At 44.3% G+C, this 3,371-nt stretch overlaps 1 protein-coding gene across 1 annotated transcript; it reads left to right on the forward strand.

The window, feature by feature from the left end:
- Positions 1–2,087: 2,087 nt before the first annotated feature.
- On the forward strand, positions 2,088–3,065 carry LOC101601095 (olfactory receptor 6Y1). The gene has a single exon (XM_004671087.2). The coding sequence runs from the start codon at positions 2,088–2,090 to the stop codon at positions 3,063–3,065; it is 978 nt and encodes a 325-aa protein (XP_004671144.2).
- Positions 3,066–3,371: the final 306 nt, after the last annotated feature.

The raw sequence follows: 3,371 nt of genomic DNA on the forward strand, positions 1-3,371 counted from the left end.
AATAGTGAATAGGCATACTAGGTCTTCCGGCCACTGCAAAGGAACTCCAGATGCATGTGCCTCCTTGTGCATCTGGCTTGCATGGGTCCTGGGGAATCGAACAGAGGTCCTTTGGCTTTGCAGGCAAGCGCCTTAGCCACTAAGCCCACTCTCCAGCCCCTATATCAAATTCTTGGACTCAGAAAGGAAAATAAAATAAGACAAAGGAAAATCTCAGGAGTATTCATAAACCTCACCTTATTTAGTGATCCTTTCAGCCCCTCTGGTCTACTGTGACCATCAGACTGCAGTGACCAAGTCAGTCAAGTTTCATGTTTCTTTTCTTTTCTCTTCTCTTCTCTTCTCTTCTCTTCTCTTCTCTTCTCTTCTCTTCTCTTCTCTTCTCTTCTCTTCTCTTCTCTTCTCTCTCTCTCCCTCCCTCCCTCCCTCCCTCTCTCTTTCTCGCTCTCTTCCTGGTGTGTGGGTATGTGTATGTGTATAAGGAAATGTTTTCTGCTTCTTTCCTATGTGGGTCTGTTTTTCCTTTCTAAACATGGATTTTATTTTGGATACACTTACTCTGTCTTTTTTTAAATAATTCTCTATCTGAGATCTAGGTGGGAGGTAGGAAACTGATGGGATAAACCAGTAGTTTCCCAGTTTTTCTCTTTAGAAAGAAAGCTCTCCTTACGGAGCAGCCCTCCTCTAGGCATTCTGTATATTTATGCCTCAAAAGTAAGGCTATTGAGAAGGGGAGTGAAGTGACGACTTTGTTTCTGGAGAAGAGTCGAAGATAAACAGTGGGACCTGGGAGAAAAGATGAAAACAATGAGCTGCTTCATATCCAGGAAGTTGTGGGATGAGTCTCGGAGCCTCTTACAAAGAGACATAGTTTGCTTGAGTACTGGACAATAATGCAGAATTGTCTGACACAGGAAAGAGTTTTATCACTCTCAATTAGATTAGTTCTTCCATCCAATGCTCTTGGAAAAGTCCTGTCATGCTTTGTCATTAATAAGTGATGTTTCCACTATTCAGTTTCTCAGTATTATTATTTATGGACATAGATGTCCCTGGGATTGGGGCTGCCATGGAGAGTGTGTGTTGCTTTGGGGGATGGGCTACTGTCTGTGGAAGTTCCTTAGCTTGGAAAAGTAATAGCAAATGACCATAGGAACTTATCTCTAAAGCCCTTTCATGTTTATAAAATACTAATACATCCCACTATCCTTAGCCAGAGACAAGAGTGGGATTTAGCTTCTATTTTGTTTTCAGTAGGCATACAGAGATTTATATATCATTTATTCTGGCATGTTAAAAAAAAAAAGAGTGGTATTTAAATATATTTTCCAAACTCATCATCAAGCAGGCTATACAAAGGATTGGAAACATTAACCTTCAAATTACTTATTCGATTTCATCCTCATAAAAACTAGTCAACATGAATATCACACTAATCCTGTGGGTATATTCAACTATTGCTTCACTCAAGCTTTGTAACTTTTTGGATAAAATCAAGGGTATTTTTCTCCATTCTACAGATAAACCAATGCCTACAGAGACTTCAGCATCTCACAAATTATACCTACATAGTGGTCAACTCCATCTTCTGCCTCTCTTTTTCATAGGAAGCTTCCACCTGCAGTGAGAGAGTGGCTGAGAGGGACCTTCCTATGCCCAGAAAAGATACCTTGACAAAACACATGCCTGGGAATTGGGAGTTTTGATTCCACATCTATGTTATAAGCTCTGTAAATCTAATTGGGAGCTGGAGAGATTGTTTAGTGGTTAAGGCACTTTTGCCTGCAAAGCCAAAGGACCCAGGTTCGATTCCCCAGGACCCACATAAACCAGAGGCACAAGGTACTGAGTGCATCTGGAGCACCTCTTTTCTCCCCGACCCATCTGCCTCTCTCTCTTAAATAAATAAATAAAATTTAATCTTAACTCAAAAACTTTGATTTTCATCATAATTCCAGGGGAAATAAAGACAAAGGCAGGCCAGCTCTCATTGTGATAAACTCCAGGGGCAGACTACCAGTGTAGCCAAGAATGAGATGTGTTGGGGGTCAAAGTAGAAAATGACTTTGTCCTTCCCCCAGCCAGCCATGATCATCGGGGTTCTCGAAGTGGACAACCTTACTGCGACAACGCATTTCATTCTTCTGGGATTCCCCACCCGACCATCCTTCCAGCTGGTGCTCTTCTCTGTCTTCTTGACAACCTACTTGCTGACGCTGGTAGAGAACCTTCTCATCATCCTGGCTGTGCGAGGCAACAGGCAGCTGCACAAGCCCATGTACTTCTTCCTGAGCCACCTCTCTTTCCTGGAGATGTGGTATGTCACAGTCATCAGCCCCAAGATGCTGGCAGACTTCCTCAGCCAGGACAAGAGCATCTCCTTCAACGGCTGCATGACTCAACTGTACTTCTTTGTGACCTTTGTCTGCACTGAGTACATACTCCTGGCTGTCATGGCCTTTGACCGCTACATAGCCATTTGCAATCCGCTGCGCTACCCCATCATTATGACCAGCCAGCTCTGTGGCGTGCTGGCCGGGGGATGCTGGTTCTGTGGACTCATAACTGCCATGATTAAGATGGTTTTCATAGCCCGCCTCCGCTACTGTGGCACGCCTCGTATCAATCACTACTTTTGCGATATCTCTCCACTGCTCAATGTCGCCTGCGAGGACTCCGCGCAAGCCGAGCTGGTAGACTTCTTCTTGGCCCTCATGGTCATTGCTGTCCCTCTTTGTGTAGTTGTGGCCTCTTACGCCACCATTCTCACCACCATCCTCAAGATCCCATCTGCCCAAGGTCGCAAAAAGGCATTTTCCACCTGCGCCTCTCATCTCACGGTTGTAACCCTCTTTTACTCCACGACCCTGTTCACCTATGCCCGCCCAAAGCTCATGTATGCCTACAATTCTAACAAGGTGGTGTCTGTTCTCTACACTGTCATCGTTCCGCTTTTAAATCCCATCATTTACTGTCTGAGGAACCGGGAAGTAAAAGCAGCCCTCAAAAAGACTGTACTTCGCAATAGAAGTGGGTCCAGGGGAGATGAAGAATTCAGTAGTTAAGAAAACCTTACAGAATCTTCTCCAGCCTAAAGAGGCCGATGATGACCATTCACTTTCTCCTTTGGTTTCACTGCCATTTATCCATCAACCACCAGTACTGTGTGTGTGTGTGTGTGTGTGTGTGTGTGTGTGTGTGTGTGTGTGTCCACCCCTGAAAACAGAGCCATCCTCTCACAGGGGCTCCACTCTAACAGATTAAAAGACATACTGTAAATATTTTATGAAAACCATTAAGGACTGGAGAGATTTCTCAGTGGTTAAAGTGCTTAAGTGCAAAGCCTAAAAACACAGGTTCAATCCCCTAGC

The sequence above is a fragment of the Jaculus jaculus genome, chromosome 1 (assembly GCF_020740685.1).
Source record: "Jaculus jaculus isolate mJacJac1 chromosome 1, mJacJac1.mat.Y.cur, whole genome shotgun sequence".
Taxonomy (NCBI): Eukaryota; Metazoa; Chordata; class Mammalia; order Rodentia; family Dipodidae; genus Jaculus; species Jaculus jaculus.